The 24341-nt window shown below is 40.8% G+C and overlaps 1 protein-coding gene across 1 annotated transcript in view; it reads left to right on the forward strand.

The window, feature by feature from the left end:
• The window catches only part of furinb (furin (paired basic amino acid cleaving enzyme) b), a 98410-nt gene that overhangs the window by 66784 nt on the left and 7285 nt on the right, over nucleotides 1-24341 (forward strand). Inside the window, exons 7-10 of the mRNA XM_085357295.1 lie at nucleotides 11207-11295; nucleotides 13773-13945; nucleotides 18176-18388; nucleotides 23005-23105. Coding sequence (XP_085213421.1) covers nucleotides 11207-11295; nucleotides 13773-13945; nucleotides 18176-18388; nucleotides 23005-23105 — 576 coding nt within the window. The remainder of the gene's footprint in view (nucleotides 1-11206; nucleotides 11296-13772; nucleotides 13946-18175; nucleotides 18389-23004; nucleotides 23106-24341) is intronic.

The raw sequence follows: 24341 nt of genomic DNA on the forward strand, positions 1-24341 counted from the left end.
AGAAGAGCAATTCTTTGAAGCTCTTTGATGATCAGACAGAAAATAAACTGAGGTTTGTTTGTTTTTTTCTTTAATCATGTGAAAGTTGCGTTGGTAGTTAATTCATGATGTTACCTTTACTTCACCTAATTATACTTAGAGAAAGAAAGGTGAAAGGTCACTCGCTGCGGAGGCAAAATGTTTGTGTTTTACTGTCAATACAACTGAAAACATTTTTATGTCTTTGGGTTTTATTATGTACTTAGCGGCTGAAAACATAGCTCAATCCAATTTAAATTTGGACTGAACACCAGAAAGAAGGAAAAGAGTTAAATACCATCTGCAGGCACTGTGTCCTTGGCCAAGACAAGTGGCTAAGGCCTGAAATGAACCTTATTTTTGTACCCGAATGCAAATAAAAATGCCCGTCCTGTTATTTGGAAATCTATATCCCTTCTGTACATAGGCTGAATGCATATCTAAGACTTTATGGAGGTAATAAATCTGTGTCTTTGGAGGCTGATGCAGGAAAAATCAAAGCTGAAGGAAGGTACAAATCAAAGTAGACGGCTTCCTGATGTGTTGTCTGCTTTAATGCTTCTGTTATAGTGTTTGACACAGCAGGTCGTACCTGGCTGCGTTGACTTTGCTTACGAGACATTTTAGAGCACAGCATTTTGTGGAATTGGCATTGGTTGAACTGCTGCTATGTCAAGTGCGTTTTTCAGAAGTTATTTTAAGTCAAACAATAGTGCAGTCCGCATGTGTCTGATTAGTGTGCATGTGTTCTTTCTCCTTCCCCTATTAGTGTACATGTTTACAAGTATACTCTGTGCCGAGTAAATAAACAACCAAAGTTTGCTACTAATTTACCAAAAGTTTTATCAGACTTGGACATTACCTGAAACATCGTGGGATGAATAAAGAAATATTTTTTAAAAATTGCAGGGGGCATGTGCACAAAACCTTATTTTCTCCTATTTGCTCTGGCCCATTGCATGCTGAAGATAAATGCTGTGTTCTGTTTACACCAAGTTTATCAATTCTTGTTTAGAATGCTGCCAGCTTCTATCTAGCCTGAATACTATAATTCTCCTTTCCCTTGTCTGTTTATTCTGCTGGGGAAAGCCTGTTTATTTTCCTGACAGCCAGGCAGGCTTGCAAGAGGTGAAGTTGGCAGAGAACCCACTCTTAAACCTGAATCCTCTGGCTTTCTGTTTTGAAGTATTACTTTTGCTAAAGAAAAGCTTCTTGCAGTATGAAGCTGCTGTTTTGTAAACATTTTAAATGGGTAATTTATGGAGGTGGTGAGCCGGGTTTATAATTTATGAGACATTACTGATCACCTCGACTCAATCAATATCACTTTTTTTTTTTCTCTCGGTGTGTTGTTTAATAGACATACAGTGACAGACTGATTTTGGACCAGTTGTGTTTGCAGTAAGTGGAGGAAGTCCAGTTTAACATGCTATTCAGGGTGAAGCTTTTTGCTTTTTTATACAAAGTTACTTTTATTAGTATAAATGCATTTAAAATCTTTTAAATGTGCTTTGTTGCACAGATGATTTTATGTAATTTGTTTAGAGACACACTGCACTATTTTTCATTTATTGTCTTTTCAGTTACTCCATCATTTGGTTAGGCTCGTTTTAAGCTACGATAGCAACATTAAGAGTCCCATTTCCTCTTCCACCACATTGCTTCGTAAAGCAGAGTAATGATGATTTTTTAGGGCAGGGGAAGTAGCACTTGTCTAATCTCTATTAATAGATATATGCATATGCAGACTCTGTATGGAAAGACAAGTAGATTTTTTTTGTCCACCTTTAGTCCTCAAGTAATCAGAATACTATTAGGAAACAAATTTCAGGAGGAGTTGGTTACATGCAGGTAAGCAGTCCTTGTGGAGAAGAACAGAGGGATTGCATTTGCTGAAATGCAATCTGGCAACCATGAATTACCGTCTGACAACGATTTAGGTTTTTGTTAGCTTTTTGAAATTCCTCTGCATCTTAAACAATAATCATTGTCTTGAGCCAGATATCCAGGTTACAGTGGGAAATTAGCTATTGCCCCAGAAGGCTGAGTCAGCTGAGGAGACGATGGGTTTCTGGATTGTTACAATGCTACTGAACAGTCATAGTACAAACAAAATGGGCATTTTGATATCTCGTCCTCTTCTTCTTCCTAAAAAAAAGATGTATTTCCTTCCAACTCCACATAAGTTTCCTCCCACACAAAGACATCCAAGTGAGTTGGATTAGAAAGTGTGAATTGCCTATAGATATGTTGCCTATGAATATCAGTCTAGTTACAGACTATTTAAAGTTTCCTTCTGATGGACAGTCAACTACCCCAACATACTTCCCTGCCTTCTGTCCATTGTATTGGCTGCCATCATTATAAGAAGGCAGACAAGAAAAGGATTCAATGCATGTTTACTCAATGCCAAGGGTTTAAAACGTGAAATATTAAACAAGCTCATCTGATCTCCTCTACAAAGCTTCAAGAACCTCTGTGTTCATCCACACAATGAAGCTATTTCTACTTCTCACTCCACTGTAACCATTTGAACAGACCTGCCTAAGGCCACAGCTGAGCTGAGTTGAGTAGAGCAGAAAATAGCCTAATCCTTTTGGCAGCTACAATGAACGGACCCTATTCAGTCCCTCTAAAACCAACTGAGCAATGCCAAGACTCAGATCCTACAGTTTAGCCAAGCATTCGTTAGACATTAGTCTCACTTGATGATGCATATTTTGACACACATCCTCTGCGTAACAGAATTCAAACACAAACTGAATGTGTATGTGTGGTCACATTCATCTACCATTTGTAAACATAGATTCTCGGCGTTGGAACAGATTCGATTCAAAGTGCGTTTACGAGAAAGTATTTCTTGTCAGCACTGAAAGGCAAAGCCATACCAGCCAGGCAGCTGACCAGCAGCCTGTTCATTTTCTTTTCTGAGAAAGATGTGAGGATAATTCATTAGGACTGTAAGAGGCATCAGTAGTGCTCAGAGAAGCCAACTGCATTTATTTTGGATGGCTCGATAGTTTTCCATATGCGTTTGTTGCATGATACAGATGTAAAGCCCAGTTGAAAATATAAATTTATCACCAAAATTAAACATTTTTATAGGTCTATATAGGCTTCAAGCTGCTTAATTTTGTATACCATCCTTCTTCTAAAGGATGGTATAGGCTCTAGTCAGTGTTCAGAGAGATAATGAAGGAAAAACTGAAGGACCTCCCTTTAGTATTTAGAGAATTTCACCAGCTCTTACTATGGCTGCCCTGCAGACACTTCCAGGTTGCACCTTCACTTCAACAAGCCAACATCAGAACTGTCTTAAACATTAATACTAGAACCTGCAGTAACAAAAACTGAAAACCGTTTAACACATTTAAATATTTGGTTTGATGAGTCTTGAAATATGTGATTATTACGGTAGGGATTAGTGTCTTTCTCTTGCTCATTGCCACAGTATTACCTGGACGACTCTAAAAATGGTAAACGACTAGATCGGGTCGAGTGATTTGGCAGGATTATGTTTCAGTAATAAAATGTCTTTTGTTGTTCTAAGGTTACCAGAGTACTCTTAATGTAAGCTTGCAAGAATATTGCTAAATTATTGAAGCACCCCTTTAAATTTGTTTATTAGTTTTGTTAATTAGTTAATGTGAAGGGGGGAAAGATACAGTGATAATATTTTACCATTCCTGATTGGCCAAAAAATTTAACAGCACTCCTCCAAGCCCCCAGCAAGAACTGAAGTTGGTCACCAAGAGGTCCTTGTGCCCAAGTAACCACCTTGGTTTCGTTCAAGGTAAAAGCAAAATGAGAAATCTGCAGAAACATGTTTTTTCTATTAAGATAAACCTTTTATAAACTTCTTGTTGTCACATTCTTTTAGTCAGGGTCATGGTCATATCAGCTGGTGGAATCTAACACACAGCTGTGTGAGCGTCAGAACCCCGTCTGTAAAGTATTCTGCATCATGCCCACCTTTGAAACCAAAGCTGTACTAAGTACAAACACATATACACTTTCTGGTTACTTTATGAAGTATACCTGTTGGATGCTTGTTGTCACAAATATCTAATCAGCCGATCGTATCACTGCAACTCGTTGCATCTAGGCAACCTGGTACTAGAAAAATCTACCTAATAAAGTATGTGTGTGTGAGCAGCTGACCACCGTGATTAGTGGATTTCCTTTGGGGGTTATTAAAATGAATAAAATGCATTGGCATAAAATGTAACCTCTTCCATCTGCTCACTAAACCATCACCTTTTTTGAGATGAGATAGCCTTTATTTGTCAGTTGCAGGTCTTTTGCCCACAACCAAGATGACAGACCTTGCCGACCGTACATACAATACACAAACATCACATTGGGGAGACAGGTCAGGCTAGGTAGCAAGAAAAAAACATCGAAATGTGTAACACAGAAGGATAATACAGGAATGCACAGATATCAACACACCATAGCACAATAAACACCGACAAGCAACATGGGAAAGTGTTCCAGTGTGTACATCTGATCTGGGACCGCTGCAATCTTTCGACTGCGCCTCCAGCTAACCCGATGTCCACATCAGACGGGAGGTAAGCGTTGGAGGTGGCGTTGGATCCGGGGTAGGGAGGGTGATACGTCAGTGAGTGCTTATCAGTGTGTATCACTGGTCTCTCGATCTCCCGTTGGAGAACCGCGAGCTTCCCCATGATGGTATCAAACTTGCGGTCCGTGGTGTTGTCATTCTTTTACTCAGAGAGCCGATTCTGAGAACTCACGACTGCAGTTTTCTTTTCAAAGCAAAGACAGTTTTAAAAATTGCGATGGTGGCAAAGCTAAGATTCTTATGCTGTATTTGTCACATCTAAGAAGAGTTTTCTTTTGCAGAATTCTTTTATGTTAGTTGCTATTGTTGCATTCTTAAATACAGTACATTTCATGATGTTATTGACTCCTAAGTCCGAGGTGGAGATTGTCTTGTATGACATGTCCAAATTCTCCAACAAATGACAGGGCATTGACTTTCCCAAAAATGGTTCCTTGTCCTGAGGATGACAGATAAAAGCATTACCTCTCTCTGTCCCTTTTGCTTCTTCTGATAAGATAAGGGGGGTCACATTGGCTGTGTAAACAGAGCTTTTCTACTTCAACAGCCTTTTATCTAAGCTTTGTTTGGTCTTTTCTTATTCTAAGCTTATTTTAGTCAATGTATGTAGCTTCTGACATCCACCAGTTCACAGAGCAGTGATTTATTTAGTGTGATTGTCTCTCTGCAGAGTGAACCGTTTTGAAAGTGTTTCATTGTCTCGTCACGTCTTTTGTGCAAACGTCAACTTTTACCTACTTTTGAAACTACACTTACACCTACCCTCGCTACTTGACACGTCTCCGACGACTCTTCCAATCTATTTTAAATGGATATAGAATGGAGGCATTCAGTAAAGTGTCTCGGAAATCATTTAATTTCATGGACATTTGAAAGATAAAATTGTGGCTTCATCATAAACCCTTTTGTGTGCTCTGGCACGTCTGAGTCTCCCTGGATATATTAAGCTGTCTGGCTGTTTTTGCTGAATTCGATCCAGATCAGCCGCTCTATGTGCATGTGAATATGCAGACAGTATTCGAAACATTTACATTTTGGTGTGCACAGCCTCTCGATAAAAGTCTTCTCAGGCCTCTGGCTCTCTGTGCACTCTGCCGCGCTTGGCTGAATCCCCTGCCTGGCATCACATCTGTGGCTCCATGGTCTGAGGATATGTGCTGTCTGGAGCGTAAAGGCTGTTTTGTGATGCTGTGGACCAAACAACAGCATGTGCATGCCGATATTTACCACTAAAGGCAGTGGAGACATTAATATAAAGCGCTAATTAAAATTCCCTTTTCAGAATCCCGGACCTTTTTAAATCCAATACTATGATTGTTTTTATGAAAACATAGCAGTTTTGCTGATGTAATTAAAGGAAGCCGAAAACTCAGACTTTTTGGCGTAAGACCCGTAAGGATTGTGGTGTGTTTTTTTGTTGTTGTTTTTTAAACAAATGTCAGTGACAGTTGGCACATGAATCTGCTTTTTTTTGCGAAGTTAAACTGCAAATGTCTGCATGTAACAAGGCGTTTTCTTGGCCAAGCCGTCTGGCTGTCCATAGTGCTGACGATGTGTGATCTTAGCCATTGCGGGTAATGGCACGCTCCCTGGCCTGTGTAATAAAGGACAGCAAAACATCTCTTTTAAAATTAGTTCTCCCTTCATTTTTACTCACTCCTAGGAAATTATGACCACTGCAAAGGGACAGTTGTAAATTGCTTTAATATGTAGCAAAATGTCAGGTTAAAACAAACAAATGCGAGTTGGATTTATAATTTTTAAGTCTAATTTCCAAAAACATAAATCAGTAACTGCATTGAATACCTTCACATTAAAGCCTACACTGGTGTGTAGCAGTGACCCACTGCTGCATTAAATTACAGCAGAAGCACTTAGTGTTTTTTATGTTTTCAAATATAGATCTCTTCTATGATTGTTTTATGTTAAATTGGTTCCTTAATATATAAAAATGTAGGAATTTAACTTGTGGCAGGTCGGGCCAGGTTAGCACTGATCGCCCAGCTTTCTCAGTAATTAAAGAGAACTACACCCTAGCATCTGCCATCAACATAAAATCTTCTCACTCATACTTTTGTTGTGTGGAAACGGGTATTGTCGCAGTCACACTAGTGGTCTTATGGCTCCATTTTGTATGATCTGAAATGACTGACGGCCACCATTCAACACCCACTCTGCGCTCGCAGCACATAATAACACACTGATTTGTGTGGACGAGCTTGTAAAGCCAGCCAGTGAGACGTTTGTCAGACACGCAATTGTGAGCTAAAATGTAATGAGTGGGCAGGTCTGTGCCTCTTTAGTGCTCTGATTAGACAATGGGTACTCACTAAAAGGTCTGCTCCCCACTTCACATGCAGACAGAGATGTCCTGTTGTACAGAAAACAACAGCCCACACTCTGATCAGCTGAGACTATAGACTATGCTGCAAGCTTTTACTATAGCAAATGCTCTGATACAATAAGATGACCGATTTGTGTGTCTGTATAGCAAGTTATAGCTTAAGTTATAAAGGGTTATAAAGTGTTTTGCTGATATGGCCTCCCCATCTAACACATTGCAGTTCAGCTCATGTGTGTGTGTTCCTGTTTAGACATCTTTGTGAGGACCAAAACTGGCATTCTACTATACTTGTGAGGACCAACAGTCATTTGTGAGGACACACACGTTGGTCCTCACGAGTTTAAAGGCTTTTTTGAGGCTCAAAATGTGGTTTTAGTGTCAGGTTTACAATTAGGTTATGGTTATGGTTAGGTTTAGGGTGAGAGTTAGGATTAGGTATTCATTTTTGATGGTTAGGGTTGGGGCAGGACAAGTTCCTGCCTCAAGTGGAGGAGTTTAAGTATCTCGGGTCTTGTTCACGAGTGATGGAAGAAGGGAGCCGGAGATCGACAGACGGATTGGTGCTGCGGCTGCAGCGATGTGGACGCTGTACCGGTCTGTCGTGGTGAAGAGAGAGCTGAGCGTAAAAGTGAAGCTCTCATTTTACTGGTCAGTCTACTTCCCTACCTTCACCTATGGCCACGAGCTGTGGGTAGTGACCGAAAGAAGAGATTGCGGATACAAGCAGCGGAAATGAGCTTCCTCCAAAGGGTGGCTGGCCTCTCCCTTAGAGATAGGGTGAGAAGTTCGGCCATCTGGGAGGGGCTCAGAGTAGAGCCGCTGCTCCTCCACATCGAAAGGAGCCAGTTCAGGTGGTTCAGGCATCTGACAAGGTATGTCCCACCGGGAGGAGGCCCCGGGGTAGACACATGACAGGCTGGAGAGATAATATCTCTCGGCTGGCCTGGAGGTTTTCAGAAGAATTTCACTCGCATGTACTGTACCAGTGTACCTGCACATGTGATGTGACAATAAAAGTGATTTGATTTGATTTGAGGTGCTAGAGGAGGTGGCTGGGGAGAGGTAGGTCTGGGCTTCTCTGCTCAGGCTGGGATAAGCGGGAAAAAAATGGATGGATAGTTCGGGTTAGAGATGTTGTTCAGCCATCACTAAGATAGCTGAACCACCGTGTGTGTGTGTGTGTGTGTGTGTGTGTGTGTGTGTGTGTGTGTGTGTGTGTGGTTCTTTAAATGTGCCAACTGAGTGCTGCTGTTTATGTAATATGAAACTAGTTAAGAGCAAAACAGTGTAGTTCAATTTAGCAATGACAACTTGTTAAATGCATTTGTGTTGCCTTATATCCTGCCATATGTGCCAAGGTGCTTCTGTAAGAGCCTGTGAAAAATAATCCCTGTTACGCAAATTGATTGCTTGTTTAAAAATCACATTAAGGTTTGTAGTTGACAGTTTAGGTCATAAAATTAATGATTTGTAACAAAGTTCAGCTTTGGGGGTTTTTTTTGGTTGGGTTTCCACATCATTCTTTTTTCTGTTATAAATTGTGACTTTGTCACAAAAACGACATGGGTGGAATAAGTAATAACACAGCAGTGATTCTCTGCTAAAACATATCCGAGTGAACAAAACTGCGAGTTAGCGGGTGGGTAATGTATCACAGATCCACACAAAGTCTAATCAGAATCTCAGCTGGAGGTGTAGCCACACTCCCGCCCTGTGAAACGACTTTGTCCTCTGGCTCATCATAAGCGAGGTTAGGAGATCAAAAAGGAAGTCATTTTTGGCTCCTGTGTGGCAATGCTGTGGATGTAATTAGCTTTGTTCTGATAACATACACTCAACACATCCCCCCCGACAGGTGTGAAACACTGCACTTCCTAATCAGATACCTGCACTGTAATCAGGAGACAATCTTAATGACCTGTCTTAAATGCCAAATGCTCACTTCTGTTTCCCATCTCATCACACTGCTTCTCCCCAAAAGTCAATGAAACAAATTAAATTCTTTTCCGGTAATGACTACCTTTTTGCTTGGAATCATGCAAAGCTCTGCATTTTTCAATTAAACTCGCCATTGTTTATAATAGAAAAAGATCTAATAAAGATATTGATAAAGTGTGTTTGTAGGGGGTTGGAATAGTTTCCATTTGTGAAGTTTTGGTCTATTTGACATGTAGACTACGCTCTATAGGCAACCTGTCTCTTCTCTGAAACTCAAGACTGGTTCAAGGAATTATTGATGGACTTTGTGAATAATTCATGGGCATTGATAAAGTCTCGTATTTCATTTGGATGGCCTGTGGCCAGTGACTGTCAAAGGTAAAGTTAGTTTTTGACAGGCTTTTGTACTTGTCCTCAGGTTTCTATTCAGTCTTTTTTTCGGACTGGAAGACCTATAGCCTGTGTCACAAAAGAAAATATTTCTAATACTTTTTTTTCTTAAAACATTGAGTGATGCAGTACCTCAGCACTGTTTCCTCACAGCAAGAAGGCCCAAGGTTTGAATCTGCTTGCCAGCTGAGGCCTCACTATGTAGAATTTGCGTGTTCTCCATGTGCCTGCACAGAGTTCTCTCCGGGCATTTTGGCTTCGTTCTGTGGTCCAAAGTTATGCATGTTAGGTAAACTGGTGATTCTGGGTTAGGATTTTTCTGCCTGTTGTCCTGTCTGAATATTATGTACAATGAGTTTAATACTACTTGTACATGTTTTTATAGTATAGTATACTACTATATACACTATACACTGTATTAGATACATCTTGCTAATGCAGGATTTGACCCTAAAAAAGTTTTGGAAACATTCCTCAAAGATTTTTGTCCATGTTGACATGAGAGCATCACACAGTTGATGCAGATTAGTCGGATATACATCTATGATGAAATTCTCTGATTCTATCGCATCCCAAAAGTGCTCTATTGGCTGAGATCTGGTAACTGTGGAGTCCATTTGAGTACAGTGAATTCATTGTTATGTTCAAGATACCAGTTTGAGGCCCAGCCAGTGCACTCACGCTGAACCCAAGAATGAATGGTCAGAGTTGCATCTGGTATAAAATCTTTGCCAAATTAAACATGCGGATCATCAAGAATGAGATTTCCATACTAGTTAGCAACAAGCGCCTCCGGTGCAGTTGGCCAGCAGGGTACCGGTGGAAATTGTCGTGCTGTTGGCTGAAGACAAAGGAAGAGGAGATGGGAAAGGCAGGTGAGAGTAGGGACTTTAAATGTCAGGACCGTAGCACAGGACGAGGGCTGGCTGATATGAAAATTAATATAATGCGTTTTCAGGAGACTAGGTAGATGGGAAGCAAGGCCAGGAGTGTTTGAGGTGGATTCAGACTGTTCCACCATGGTGTGGACAGGAAGCGAAATGAAGTAGGAGTAATCTTGAAGGAAGAGTGTGTGGATAGTTTTGTGGAGATGAAGAGAGTTTCAGACCAGGGTGGACAGGATTAGAAATAGTGTATCAGCTCAGGTTGAGCAGTTTGGAGACAAAGTTAGAGAAGCAAGGCTGATGGTTTGGACATGTGCAGACGAGGGATAGTGAAATTGGAAAAAGGATGCTGAATATCAAGCTGTCAGGTCGGAGGAAAAGAGGAAGACCTCAACTGCGAACGTTTGAGGCTGAAACTTGAAGGGGAGAAAAATGTGCGTTTAAGACCGTTAAAAATGAAAGTGCAAAAAGTACGATTAGAGTAACACGCAAACATCATGTTGGATTTATTAAGTCACAATTTCAGTTGTTTCACAGAACAATTTTTCTTTTTTTTTGAATGCTATATTTGCAGCTCCTCTTTAATAAAGCACCCCAACAGTTTTTCACTTGTTGATACTTATCGTGCTGTGTGGAAAAGAAATCTCATGTGTCCTTTATGGTTCTAATTGCACATCAGGTTCACCACAGAGGTTACAGCTCTCTGTGTTGTTACAAGTATTAAATTATACGGCTGTCTAAATGAGAAGCCCTTAAATGTCAAAGGCATATCAGGCTTTTTGACATCTATTGTTAAAGCTGTAAGACATGCGTGTGCCGCAGTTCTAACGAGGGCCAATGGGCTTGTGTTTCTCTTTTGATTGCGTATTTATTTTTAGCAATACTTTAGCTGCCCTGTTATTTAAACATCCAGCACAGCTGGAACATTAACTGCCATTTTCGCTAATTTTATTTAGCTTTCAGAGCCTTTGTGGGGTTTTTTTAAAGTTCTTTTCTTTTCTTATGACCCATCTTTTCATTCACTTTCACCTTTTCTCTTGCCAGGCATGGAACACGGTGTGCAGGAGAAGTTGCAGCTGCAGCAAACAATGGTGTATGTGGCGTGGGTGTGGCCTATAATGCTAAAATTGGAGGTGAGTTAAGCACACGATTGATATTTTTCATTTGGCAGAAGGTTTAATCAGTATTATACTCATTTAAATGAGTTTATGATAATTTCACTTAGAACTGATACAGAACAAAATACACATTCACCATTAATAACTTGGAAGTTAATGTCTTTCTTCTAAGATCTCTGGGACTTTGGGGTTTGTGTCAGAACGACAATTTTGCAGCAGCTCAGGCTTCGCATTATATTAATGATCCAGTGATAGATTTTAAAGCTAATATCCATAATGTTTTTTTCTGGACCACTGACTCTCATTTACTGACTGACTGACTCTGTATTGTTCAGATGTACAAGTGAGAGTGTGCTGCAGAGATAGGCAGTATTATGCAGTGAATAGTTCTTTATCCAAAGCCTGTGAGATGAATTGCTTTTGATCATTTGCTGCAGTTTTTCTTGCCTGGAAATAAGTAGATCATGACTTAATTAAAACTCCTATGCTCCAGTAAAACAAATAAAATGGTCACTGTAACGATTTCATCCCTGCATTTAAAGCGGTTAGGTTCATGTTCAATGTTTATGAAAGGCTCAATCTGATTTTCTTAATTCGTGTCAGTGCTTTCATTGTGCTGCCCTCCACCTTTATTTGGCTCTCCACATAAAACGTAATATTTTTTAAAATTAATTTGTTTATTTTAATCAAGTCGGATTTCCAAAGTTAGTTAAACTGTTGATACATATTCATATGTTTATATGAAAGTTAGTCAAAATTAGACTCTTTGGGGAGAATCTTTTCCAATCAGTAATTAAGCTGTCAGCCTGTGCAGATATACGTACAGAAAGATGCTGTATGTAGAGCAGTTCATTCAAATTAAATCTGCGAAAACAAATCAAGTCTGGAAGGATTATTTTTCCTCCTCAATATTTTTGTGTTTGATAAATTATTCCAAGAAGGCCTTTAGTAACTTTTGTCATCAAACAATCTGTCAATGCCATGATGGCAGCCAACAAGACTCAGCGGAGCCGGTGGAGCCCTGAGCAGCCTGTTCACAGATGTTACTCATAACTCTCCTTCTTTGTCTTCATTACCATTCATCTCCCGACAGAGCCGCACATTGGCCCCGCTCTCATAAATTATTCCTCTGTGAATCTGTTCACGTCACGGCATCAGTGGATTGCTTATAAACAGCTGTGATTCGCTCCCAAGCACTCAAGTTGTGTGTGTTTTTTGTGTGGGTGGGTATGCGTGTGTGAGCAGAAGCAGTCGTGTTTGTGCTAAAGCTAAAATATGTGTGTCCTTACAGAGTAATAATTAGCGATTAGTACTTAAAACCTGTAATTGACCCTACTTAGCTCACTCTGTGTTTCCTCTCCATCTACTGTACTTGGTTTGAGCAGCTATGAGTGTGTGTGCCTGCACACACACTCATAGCTGCACCGGTAGCTGCTACCTGTGACTTGATAAAGCTGCAGGGAATTCACGCAAGTGTCTTACTCAGGAATCATCAAGCCGCAGGAAGCTGATGAGAATTGTTACGACAGTAATTACCTTTACTGCTGCAGTGCAGCCCTCGCGTAACGATCACAGAGCAAACAAAGTGCTTTATGTTGCATGTTTAGCGCAGTTACGTTTGCTTCGGGCTGCTTAGTATTCAAAGACGTGTTGCACTGAATGCCTGCGCCAACTCTGTAATTACAGCCTTGGTCACATCCCCACTGGTGTATGTTTGTTCCTACAGGGTTAGGCAGGTTCGCTAGAACGAATTATTGAAGTCTTAATGCGGGGACGTTGTCAGTCTTAGTGTATCCTCTGAGGTCCGGGGGTCCTCTAACAGTAATGGACCTTATTTGAGGGTGGGTTATTTCACGCTTCTCTACAGCTATTAATGTTCAGAGGAACTGATCTGAGGCTGCTCACATCAAAGACTCAGACAGGTTTGCGTTCAGGTATGATGAAAGGTGACATGCGGCGCTACCCTGTGGACACGGCAGACTGCTGAAGGCTCTGTAAACTCTCAGCTCATTTTTACCTGTGCGTGTGTGGCTTTCTCTCATCTGCAGACTCTTGGATTCTTCTGCTTGTCCTCTCTATAGGTTTTGGTGGGGTCAGGAAGGTTGGTTTAACAACCCCCTGGGTTTTGTTTACATGATGCTTAAATAGTGTAGTATCCACCAGAGCAGCATCCGTGGGCGAGCTTTGTGTGCTTACTCATTAAAACTGAGACTCTGTGAAGTCTTGGTTTCCTTGTGAAGAGCTTGGTTTTTCCGGTTTTCAGTTTTCTTGTGTTTTTCTTTTTCCAGCTGGAGAAAAAAAGAGAAAGAAAATTTACGTTCTAACTGATTCGCTTGACTTTTTTCTTCTTTTTCTTTTTATCAACTTACGCCTGTTTTGTCTCTAAGGTATCTCACAACTCCCTCTGCCGTCTGTCACACTGTCACTATTTCTTCATAACTTTCTCTTCGGTAACCTTATCTAAACCCTCCATTGTGTCTTTGTTTTAATAGGAGTTCGTATGTTGGATGGGGAGGTGACAGATGTAGTGGAGGCTCAGTCTCTTAGCCTGAACCCTCAGCACATCCACATTTACAGTGCCAGCTGGGGCCCGGAAGATGACGGCAAGTCTCTGGATGGCCCTGCCAAGCTGGCTAAGGAGGCTTTCCTCCAGGGAATCACCAAGGTCAGTCAGAGCACAAACATGGTCTTTTAATTTACTAATGTCTTGCATTTCTTATTTATAGTATCACTATCAAAGTCACATCACCTCTTTAGTGTAGTCAAAGGAGCTTGCAAAGAAAGTGTAATAAATCAACATTCTGGGAGACTCATATTTACTTGGTTTATGATGAGACGCCATCAAGCTTAGCTCAGCTTAGCTTACAAGCTGTGATCAAAAGGCTTCACAATTACACACAAAAAAAACAGGAATCATCGTTCATTTAAATTTAGCTGTAGATTGCTGCCTGTGCAGAAGCAGTTTTAACCACTTATACCTGTGCATCTGAATGTCCTCTACCGCGTTTGCTGAGGCTCTCTTTAATTTGACTTTTATCTTGGGAATGAGGACAGAGTCACAAGGAGCCAGTAAAGTAAAGTAATGTAGGTGGTCTGCAAAGACTTTGTTGCTGAGGCCAAAAAAAACTCCCTTTCAATGCACTTTGTGTCAGTGCGTGACGACCCCCAGTATACTTCAGTTTGTTTCCGCTGAATGTTCTACCTCAGATGTTACAGTGAAACTTTCATTGACAGTCTGACCCTGGGGGACACATTCACGGTGCACAACCCTGTGAATGTCAGAAAAACGATGACCACGCTCCTGGTTGAGCTTCTTACCTGATGCACCGCCTTCAGGCTTGGACACAGCAGACGCTTTCACTAAAACCAGCTTTTTGATCTGTGGGTAATAGCCGGAGACTCAGCTCTCATCGCAGCTGATGATGAATCTCAACATGAAAGCCGGGTCAGATTGACACAGAAGGTGGTATTTTTTATTTGCCAAAGTTTGAGACCCAAGGTGAAATTGGTCTGAAAAAGACTTCCCAGGAGTTATTTAAAAATGCCAGCTGTGTCCGAAGCAGTCCAGAGGTGCACAAGAAGACGATCTTAAGTGAGAGATGGGCTCAATTTAAATACGATGAGTAAGAGAGAATGTGTTTGGCTCAAAAGATTCAGTGTAAACATTCACTGGTTGATTTTTACATGAAACTGTTTTTATTGCATCACTGCTTGTTCTGTGTGCCTTTGCATTCCACAGTGATAAATTACTGAAATGCAGAAACCTCCAGATGCAAAAGTGTTGGAGATAGTTTTGGGCTCATGTTAGGCCAACAGAAACACAAAACAACAGGGACACACACTTTAACACAAAGACCAGCCGCATTCTCTGATAGTTGTCTTAGCTGGTCCCAAAAATGTTAATCAGTGAGTTTCAGAGGAGCAGTAGGTGGATTTTGTTGCTTTTATATAAAACTAGACTGCTTGTTTAAGCTCTTGGCTCACTTTGCAAAGAAGCAAAAAAGTGTGTGTGTGTGTGGGGGGGGGGTTATAAGTCAATCCAATCCGATATATTTTTGATTTTATAGCAGTTATAGAAGTTAAAGGACTCTTCCTTTCTCTTCTCTTCTTTTTCTCTTCATGCCAGGTAGGTTTTACCTTTTTCCCTTAATAAATTAAATCATCACTTAAAAACTGCAATTGGGATACATTTTGTTTAAAAAATTGTTTCAGTGCTGTGAAACATGCAACTGTGAAAAATATTTTTTAAAAACTGAAAAATCAAGAAGTGCACAAAGACTTTTTCACAGTAGTGGTCTTTCCAGGTGTAAATCACCAAAAAGTAATCAAGCGAAGCCTCATGATTCCCAAGCAGCTGGTGATGGTAAGGAGAAAAAAGTCTCTCTTTTCCAGGAAGAACACTTTAATAGAACAAGTCAGAAAAGTTCTGGACAATTTTCTACCTGTACAGTCAGAGCATATTACTTTTTAATTGATGATGGCTTCCCAAGACTGAGGAGAAGGACAAACTCAAGGTTAGTTTGCAAAATTGCCCTCTGCTTAGTCATTCAAGCTTGAATAGAATAAAACATTAAACAGTTTGGACTATTAACTAAGTCTAATACCAACATTTTTCATGTGTCAGTAATGTGGCATCAAAAGACGTTATGAGAATAGGCTAATGATAAATGTGAGATGGGAGATAACAGAAAGAGAGGAGCAGTCACTGATGCGGAACAACAGTTACATTAAAACTCTGCTCTAATTGGCATATAAATTAATGAAAATTTTCAGTGAAACCGAATGACTCATTTATAGAATCCCATAATGCAAAATGCTCCTGATATCATGGTGTGTTAGTGAGGAAAGAGTGCCTCACAGCAACAAAGCAGGAGCTGACTGGTTCAGTGTGTGCTCTCCTGGCAGCGAGATAACCCTTGGCACTGGACTGTTATCGTCTGGCTTCTGTAACCTGCAACCAGGACAGCGTCAGGCCATAAATTAAGAGTAGTATGTACAGCTTCTCTAGCCTCTACTGTTAGGACACAGTTTGATTTGGACTGCATCGCCCAGCAGATGTAGTCTTATCCTGGATTCCTTTGAGAGATCATTTGCGAGATGGGGATGTGGGAATCCATTAAGAAAATTAAATGGATAATCATTTTAAAAACGTACTGAACAAGCTTAGTTAAAATTTGTATTCGCATCCTATTGAATTTCCTTTGTACGATTATGAGCTTAACATTTCTGTGATTAGCCATGCCGGAGACGGGCAGTGTTACAACAACAGTGATAAGGAATAAAATATTCCAGCATCTTATCTTTACTAGCAAGATACCAAGAAAATCAGTTAATTTAGTTTTATACTTGATGTAAAAACACAACAATGATACACACTGGTCTGCTCAGTCAGTATGATTAACGATGAAAGAGGTACAAAACAGAGGAGCAGAACAGGCAGTACAACACGTGGTGCTCTTAAAAGAAAAAGGGAATAAAATAAATGATGGCACATAACGAGAGCCCAGAGTAAGTCCATTAGCAAGGTACAGAGGAGGAGTTGGTAAAAGAAAAAAATCTGACTGAAAACTGGTAGATTTTCTCTGTGTGTGTGTGTGTGTGTGTGTGTGTGTGTGTGTGTGTGTGTGTGTGTGTGTGCACGCGCAATGGCATACATCTGTTTTTTTTCTCACCTAACTAATTTCTAACTGATTCATTTTCTAATGACAGAATGTAATAAATATTCAGTGGAAATATGAGCTGTGGGGAAATTCAAGTGAAAAGTAACCTTTTAAATTACTGGCATTTTTTTCTTCTTTTAAAAACTGTGTAATAGATTTACAATCAAAAACAAAGAGAATACGTTTTAGCACCGCATAAACCGTATATTTTCCGAGTGTACTTTTTACAACCTAAAAAATAAGATCAGCAATGACAGCAGTAGGTAAGAGTCTGTAAGACCTTAGGAAAGGGACACTGAGTGTTGTTGTCAACCCAGAGCCTATTACAGAGCTGTGGGGTCCTGACAGTCCCGCTGTCTCTGTCTCTTCGTCCAGCTTGGCCTCAGGCGGCAGTCATCAAGAATGGGTCAGCGGGCCTCGGGCTAAATATCACCAACATATTGAGAGAAAGAAGGTCAGCTTTGCAGGAAGTGGGCAGACACAAAAAAGAATAAAAAAAGAAAAAGCAGTAAATCTGTTCTAAAATGCAATAGTAAGCAGAGCAGCAATGCCAAAATTCTGAGAAGTGCACAAATTCTCTGCGATTTGTATGCACTTTAGCTGCTCCAATTTTATACCGACTAGAGGCGGTCGATCGATTTCTGGGGCTTTCCAGCAAATAAAGAGTTACTCTGATCTAATCAGCTGGAGACAAATGTAGCGTTTGTGTGTCTGGTCACAAATGGAGCAATCAAATCTTCGCTTGTATTCCTGAGCTGACAAAGAACACCCTTTGTTACTTTGCTAAAAGGGGTTGGTGAAATTTTAATCCGAGCCAAGGATTTCTTGGCTCTTGTTGTGGTTCCAGACCCAGCTGGACCGAATGTACGTATGTCTCAGATAGTGTGTGTAATTTAGGAGCACAGTCTCTCTGCCAGATATCATGTTGTCATTTATCAGCCCTGAAATTATATTCAGCTTGAATAAATTTGGTAATTACATTTCCTCTGTTTGTTATCTGATGTTCTGCTGCAATAAGTCGTTTGACATGATGATGTATTAATAAGAGTTGTGCCTACAGCGCCTCAGTGTTTCTAAAAGAAAGCACGTTAACGACAGGCCGTTTAAGTATGGAGACAAACGTCTCTGTCAAAGCCGATTTTTCATACTTGAACCAGCTCCTGATAGCTTCTCCCTCTTAACCTTGTCTGTTCCTGGACTCCAGCCACATAAAGGTGTATGTTTCTGCACCACAGGGACGCAGCGGACTGGGCTCCATCTTTGTCTGGGCTTCGGGTAATGGTGGCCGGGAGCAAGACAGCTGTAACTGTGACGGCTACACGAACAGCATTTACACCCTGTCCATCAGCAGCACCACGCAGTCCGGCAACGTGCCGTGGTACAGCGAGCCCTGCTCCTCCACCCTCGCTACCACCTTCAGCTCTGGAAACCCGGGGGAGAAGCAGATAGTAGGTGTACAAACACACACGCTTACATGCACTTTAAAGATCTCAGATTTTGTGTAGGATTGTTTTTAATACTTTGAATCTTTGGCACCCTGTAAATGTCAAGTTTGACAGCACAGCTACACGTCCCGCTTACCAAAAGTTCATGCCGACGCATCCAAATTGAACCCGTTTTGAGTGTTTATACACATTAATGTTGTGTCTCTCAAATAGAAAAAAAAAAAGACTTCAAAATGTCAAAGTCTGAGTGATGTGAAACATACAATGAGCAAACACGACAAACACTGAGAGATGCCATGATTCCCTCAAGCTGCTTGTCACCCGAAGAAAGACTTGCTTCAGGGACGCAGAATAACATAAAACAACCATAAATCTGCCATTCCCTCCAAATTACACCAGAGGCGTGCTGCAGGCAAGTAAATACAACTCCAAATGAAATGGGTAGAAGTGAAGTCATTTTAAAATATACATGAGCACTTGCGTTGTATTGTTGCTTTAGCACGCAGAGGCTGCCGTTTGGTGCAGTACCCAGTGAGTTTATGCAATTTCCGTTTGTCCCAAACTAGTATTTATTTTCACTCTGTTAGATTTCTGTTTCTCACAATCATGCACTACCAAGTGGCTCATTTTGTGAGCGTATTTGGTCACCTCCATCTTCAGAGATTACACATTTTTTTCCCAACTGGAGCGAGAGAAAAGCAAAACATAAATTCCCATTTTTCTAACTAAAATGACAGCAATGGCACTCGGCTGTAATTAACTTCATCTGTTGTGCACACCTAGATGGAATAAAATGTGGCTGTTTGCCAAAAATAAACACATTACCACCGAGTGGCACAAAACACAAAGTTCACTAATTGGCCTTCAAGGCACAGTGTGCTGTTGCTACAGAGAAAAAGTAAATACGCTATATTTTCACAAAAATAAGGCTTTCAAATAATTAAATGGCACAATTAAAGCACTGATTGTTATTTTACTAAAGGTTAATAATGTTTTCTTATTTTTAAATTTTATGAATAATAATGTGCACAGGTTAAACTGTAGCCAGAGCTACAACTAGTATGTATTTATTGTAAACGTAGGTGGGGGTTTTTTTCAGTTCACTCAATGAATTGTTGCATATTCTTCCTCATATATTCCTGATATTTGTTGTCGTCTGTCTTACCTTTGTTATGATGCTCTGTCATGTCAGGTGGATTCTGAAGTGGTTGTACAGGCCGCACCGGATTTTAAGCCGTATGCGTTTCACTTGTAATATGAGATATTTACACAGAAATATCACACATGAGGATTTTTAACGTTTAATTTAATCCGTAAGGTAACATAAACATGGTAACTTAAATGTTATGGTAACTGCAAATGCTTTTTTTCCTCGAACAGCGCCTGTAACACGGCTACCTTTAAGTATACGTACGTATCGATAACACACAAATTTCGTTGCTTATGGTTTTTTTACAGAACAGTGCACAAACAACATTGTCGTCTCTTAACAACTGGTAAAAATATATACCGTATATATACTACTTATCAATTTTATTGGTCTACTGTTACCAGGCAAAATGTTTTTGGCCGCTTGAAAAAAAATATGCATTAGCCGCACGTCAGTATAAGCCGCAGTGTTCACAGTGTGGGGAAAAAAGTAGCGGCTTATGACCCGAAAACTACGATAGACCTGAAATGGCGATCTGTCGTGTACTTGTGGCAGACCACTCAGATGGTGGTTTAATTTGGTTTGCTTTCTTCTGTTGTTGCCTCTTTTGCTGTGTTCTTTTAGTTCTGATCCCTTTGGCAACTTTTGTGCCAGTTTTAGTCACACTCCACCAGATTGTGCAAACAGAAGCTGCTTCTTCACAGTTGTCAGTGTTGATGTGGCGTGCCTTCATATCACACTTTCATATGTCCTTGAACCTCGAGTCCAGGTGCCCCGTGGGCCTGGCACCATGGGGATTCTGCCATCATCTATGTTTCACATGGCCAAACCGGCACATGTGGCATTGCATAAGCAGCTTTTGCATGCTGGAAGTCTCAGTTTTGTGCGACTCTAGTTTGAGATATTTTGTCCTTCTATGTGATTCCAAGGCTTAGACAACTTAGACGAAAGCTGTTCTTGCTTCGTGATGGGACTATGTCCCCCAAGTAGTCACTGCAGTACAACAGGTGCTCTGTAGGCACAGATTTTTGTTGCTAGGATTAGCTTCTTGTTTTTCCACACTGAGTTTTATCCACATCCTGACCCATGACCGTGGTGTTTTTGATGCTTAAAGTAAGGCCAAATTCATTTCAGGCATGTGAAAACCTATTAAGAACCTCAGAACCGACAGCATGAGTAACTATTCCAAAGTCATGAGCAAACATCAGCTCATAGATCTGCTGCTCTGACTTGCTCTGACTTTTGTCTTGGCTGGTAATATTGCCAAGTTGAACAGTTTGCCAGTGTCAGTTTGTGAGTGTCAGAAGGAATTTTGTGAAGAAGATCCCAAACAGCGCGACTGCTCAGATACTTTCAGGAGCGTTTCCACTTGCAAGGCAGCTGATGCCCTTTTCCAGCTTGTTCAGTGTTGGTTCTGCATCTCACTTCTCCAGTTAGCTGAGGAACAGTGTTTAGTGCAATTTCTGTGACTTTGTTCTCTGTGCCATATATTTTAACTTAGCATTCCACCAATCTCTCCATCTGTTTATCTCCACCAGTGATAAACTCACCAGCTTTGGACTTGAGGAGCTGTTTCGGAATCTGTTGGACCCGTTGCTTTCTTCATTCCTTCAAGCATACCTCTGATGTTTCCAGTATCAGTACCTTGTGTGCATTTCATAGCAAAGCTGCACCTGGTATTTATTAGCACAGCATCTAGTTGTGCTGTATGTCTGCCAGCTCTCAGATCTTCTAGGCTTTGCTTCTGCTTGAACGAGGCAGGCCTTATAGCTTTTATCAGTGGCTTCATTTCTGGCCATCAGCATCTACGCAGTGAGAATTCTTCCTCCTCCTTTTCCCAAACACTATGACAGTTCTATCATATGTGATGCTGCTTATGGAGCCCCACAGTTCAGCTGCGTTTTCAAAATAGTCAACATTTTGTGGAAGATTTTGATTTAGAGTATCCAGATTTTTTCCCATTTGTATTTGATTTTATAAGAAGCAGGTGTTGAAGTGTGCAAGGGTTTTATATTCTGGAATAATGAGGTTTCTCTGGTTGTACTCTCAGCTTGCAGCACCTAATATTCCTAAAATGAAATCTCAAAATATAGTAACCCTATTAGTCCTTCATATACTTTGTGCTTTTGGTGGGAGTTGTCCAGTTCGGGAGACATTAGCCGCAGCAGTGTCTGCCTACGCTTGAATATAATTTCATTTAATGGATTTTGGCTTGTGGCACATATTTGTGAATGAATGAATTGCAGAACCATAACCCAGCTATTGTGGGCAGTGTGAGTCACAAAGAATTTTCTTTTTTCTGTATACAACTGCTTTTGGTTGGCATTTACAGCTTAGCAGAGTGCCAGCAACATCAGCATTTGCATCCTGTCATGAGCCTGAGCCACTTGTCACAGACAGTTTTCTCTTAAATGAATCACCTCACAACATGGTTGGTGGGTTTTTCTTTTGTAACGGGATCATATTTCGGGGGGGGGGGGGGGGGACTGAGTTTTTCAGGTGTATTTTTGGCCATAAGCCGATTGCCATTTAGTTCTATTATATTCAAGAGATGGCAGACGTCCCTATAGATGTTATCTCTAAAACTGAGCAACTCACACCAGAATAGTCTCGATAGATAAATAACACTGAATCTGGTCTGGGACCTTTTTCTATTTCTAACCTGCTATATGAAAAACTTAATTTGTCTAGTTAGAAAAAAAAAAATCAAAAAATGTCGAGTTTTCAGAGTCATAAAACCAAGAAAATGTCTAAAAAGAAGCTGCAGATAGTCTGAGCTGTTATTTACAAAAGATTTCACTCAATATTTAAAAAAAGATATTTTAAGATGAATCAGTTAACTTCCAGCATTTAATCTGTTAAATATTATTGTTTCAGTGTTATTCTGTCCAGGTCCTATATCTAACAGCTGGCCTGTGCAGACACCTGCCCTCCCTTTGTTTACCCCTCTGACACATCTTTCCACAGATAATGGTCATTAACGCCACAATCTGTCAGGCCAAAAGTTGCAAACCAAGAATCTGTCTCTAACCTTCATAGACCACCTTGCCTTTGGCTTCTTTGTCATTTCTGACATGTCCTCATCGTGACCCAGACAGCCCTCATTAGCTTTCTGGCACTTGCAGAGACCAAGAGGAGAGATGTACGTGGAGTGCTAACATACTCTGTCTCACCACAGCTTGACTTGGCTGGGCTGATTTGGCTGACCTTCATTACCCCAGGCGTGACCCCTTGGCAGGGATCCACAGACCTGAGACTGAACCACCTACTAATTCTCTCCTTCTCCTCTTTTCCATCGCACATAGCTGTGGGGAGAGCTCCTATTGTCCGCGGCCCTCATCTGTCTAGCTCTTAGTTTCTCTGCCTGGGAGCTTCACTCATGTTGAAGTGGGAAACTCAATGTGTCAAATCAACTATGTCTGTCCTCCTGTACTTATTTACACTTTCTCTCTATCTGCTTGTCTCTAAGGTGACCACCGACCTGAGGCAAAAATGCACAGACTCTCACACGGGGACGTCCGCGTCAGCACCGCTCGCTGCTGGGATCATCGCTCTAGCTCTGGAGGCCAAGTGAGTGCCCCTGTATCATCTGTTTCTACATTAGGGAATCAGAAATGTAAAGCTTTTTTTTTACTTTATGCTACTGTTAACTTAGTTTATTATGATCCACTGCGTGCTACATGTGGGAGCATGTGCGTGGACTCACGTCTGTAAATGCGCAGACGTCTCTGGGAAGGCGGCGTTGGCCTAAATCCCAGCCAAGAAATTCTTTCCACTCCAGATTAAGCTTTTGATAATTGGTTAATTAGTGAGACAAATCAGCAGCTGCAGCCCACACAGACATCTGAATACCTGTAGGGCCCATGGTGAAGATTTTAAACCGGTGAATGTCTCTAATTATTGCTCACTCAGGACTCCAGGTGTCAGAATCCAAGTTTCTGTCAGCAGCTCTAATGTGTTCCCCATTATCTTGAGTCATATCTTGCATGTGTTAAGTCAGTTTTATCAGTAAGCAGTGCTTTACTGTGCATAATTCTCCTCCTTTCCACATTAGTGATTTGCTGACAGCTGTCAAATCAATCCAGTAGTACCACACAGCCAAGTTTCAGTTCTGGTATGCTCACAACATACTTCATACCGTGTACATTATAACATACCATAATAGACCCATTTCTGTAATATACTCACATATCTATATTATTGCTAATATATATTGTAATATATCTATATCACTAAAGCACTTCTGGATGGATGCAAACTGCATTTCGTTGCCCTGTACCTGTGCATGTGCAATGACAATAAAGTTGAATTCTATTCTATTCTATTCTCAGCGTCTCTGGTTTAACACCGCACAAGAGTCAGTATTTATCAGTGTATAGCCACCCCCCCCCACTCCTCCTGAAGCCCCTCCTGATAGGCAGCTGTAATAACAGGGTAGCTAGTTTATCAGTCTGGGACCGCACTGGAATTCACAGAGATGGAATCATTTAATAGGCAGAGTGTTTTGGCTTTCTGGTGTTTTATTATTTTATTATTTTCTCCTTCGCTCTTAGCTGAGGTGACATTGAGTGGATCGGAGGATCTTGTCCATTAATAACACATGAGAGGATGTGAGATGTGAATGCTGATGTGGAGGTTGGCGGAGGTGATGCACCACAGTGCAATTCCGTGTTTCTATTTCTGACAACTGTGGTGTTGCTCTCGGTAAAGCTCTGTGATTATCTTAACCCACAGAGCAGTTTTTCTTAGTGGTGACTTAAAGGATTCTCTGTTGGATACTTACAGCTAGACCCCTTAATAAATCTA

This window comes from Diplotaxodon limnothrissa, linkage group LG7 (genome assembly GCF_057381915.1).
Source record: "Diplotaxodon limnothrissa isolate DT_005_m linkage group LG7, D_limnothrissa_male_GT1.1, whole genome shotgun sequence".
NCBI lineage: Eukaryota > Metazoa > Chordata > Actinopteri > Cichliformes > Cichlidae > Diplotaxodon > Diplotaxodon limnothrissa.